A 1,729-nucleotide genomic window follows, 5' to 3' on the forward strand; every position below is an offset into this window, starting at 1 on the left:
TGAGGTGTGCTTGACCCAAACCCTGCACTGGATTCAGGCACCTCGTGTGTGCTGGACAAGGCATGAGGGCCACATTCCATGATGGTGTTGGTGAAGAGTCCAGACCAAAGTGTGGACTCCCAGAACAAACGGGTCACAAATCTGTGTTGGACGAAGTCCATCCAGAAGGCTTCTTGGAGGTGAGGATGGCTAGACTTTGCCTCACATACCTTGGACATGCTAACTGGTAAAACCAGTCCTTGGGAAAAGGTGTCACACTTGGTAAAAGAGAGGCCGTGAGAAAGGGAAGGCCCTGCACAAGATGGACTGACATGGGACTGCAAGAACGGGTACGCAGGACACCTGAGGATGGCGTTTTGTTCTGACCGAGGGGTTGCAACAAAACCAACTGAACAGCCCTGACGGGCTGAGAGAGGAGCTTGGAGCTCTGTCTCCAACAGCAGTTTCCTGGGGTGCGGCCTGGGATGGCACGTGGCCTCCAGGAGAAGCAGCGGGCAGTGCCTCCCCCGCCAACATGTTTCATTCAACCCCAGCTGAGTCTCATGAGCGCTGGACCCCTCTGCCAAGCTAAAAAAAGCCACTCTATCCCAAGTCAGAGAGCGATGCACCCTCCAGAGAGCTGGCTACCAAACGGAGCCAGGGCTGCAATCGTAGGTCCTTAAAGGGCAAGAACTAGGTCTCTGCGCCCCATTCCCCTCCCCCTCCACAGATCCTTTTTAAAACTGGGTTTTGCCCAACTCACTGCCATTGAATGGCTGGGGACTCAGTGACCCTTTAGGGCTGGGTAGAACTGCCCGTGAGTTTCCAAGACCAACTTGCTGGTTTCGAACTGTGGATCTTATAGATTGCAGCACAATGTGTAACCACTACACCACCAGAGCTCCCGAAAGGGTTTTGCAGACTCCCGGATAGCTGCAGACCGGGAGCTGTTCAAGTGTCACAGTGCTGACGCCTGTGAAGGGTGGCCCAGGCAGGCTGCAGCCTCCGACTGACTCCCATCCTAAGGCTCAGGCCCTCTGGACCTCCCGGGGCCTGCTCCCTTCTCTGCGGCTTCTGACCCCGCTCGCTCAGGGCGGGTGCCCATGCTCACCTTTGAGTGCTGTCTTCAGTAGCTGCTGATTCTCTGCATCAAAAGACTGGATTTTATACTCCTCTCTACTGGGCTCCCCCATGACCACCTGGCCCAGCAGCTCTTCACTGGGATGGGGGTTACTGGCAGCACCTGGGGAGAAGGCGAGGGGACCAGCCTCAGGTGTGCAGATGGGACTGGCCAGAGCTCAGGCCAGAGGCTCGTGGGCCAGCAGTGCATTTCAGAGGCTGGCTGGGAGCCCAGCAAGCTTGGCAAGCGGACAGTCACTAGGCACCTGCGGTTCGCCTTAGGAAAGCCCAGGCGTCTGGGGTTACACAGGTCGAAAGCCACGATAACAGTCCGGGCTGACAGCCCGTTGGGCTGAGGCAGGTGCCCAGCTGGGAGGGTGGTTAGGGGGTACTGGAGACTTGCCCACCTCTGGACAGCCTGGCCTGGCCTTAGGTAAACGGGCCTGGAAGCTGCCGGCACAGCCCGGTTCCTGGCAAGAAGGAGGGCTGAGGGGGGCAGCTCCGGGCCCTCCGTCCCATCAGGGGTCTGAACCACCTCCCCAAGCCGCTTCCACCGGCTTCAGTGCCAGATCTCGGTCCGCCAATCGCGCCGCGCCAGCGTCTCCCAGCACACGGACTGGTTAAACTGGCC

At 58.7% G+C, this 1,729-nt stretch overlaps 1 protein-coding gene across 1 annotated transcript in view; it reads right to left on the reverse strand.

Annotated features, from left to right (window-relative positions):
• MIF4GD (MIF4G domain containing) overlaps positions 1-1,580 on the reverse strand; it is a 4,010-nt gene extending 2,430 nt beyond the window's left edge. Inside the window, 2 exon segments of the mRNA XM_013006276.2 lie at positions 210-238; positions 1,091-1,580. Coding sequence (XP_012861730.1) covers positions 210-238; positions 1,091-1,172 — 111 coding nt within the window. The 5' untranslated portion in view covers positions 1,173-1,580.
• Between the last annotated feature and the right edge of the window lie 149 nt (positions 1,581-1,729).

Source organism: Echinops telfairi, unplaced genomic scaffold, assembly GCF_000313985.2.
Source record: "Echinops telfairi isolate 266 unplaced genomic scaffold, ASM31398v2 ScPeMD7_7458;HRSCAF=8496, whole genome shotgun sequence".
NCBI lineage: Eukaryota > Metazoa > Chordata > Mammalia > Afrosoricida > Tenrecidae > Echinops > Echinops telfairi.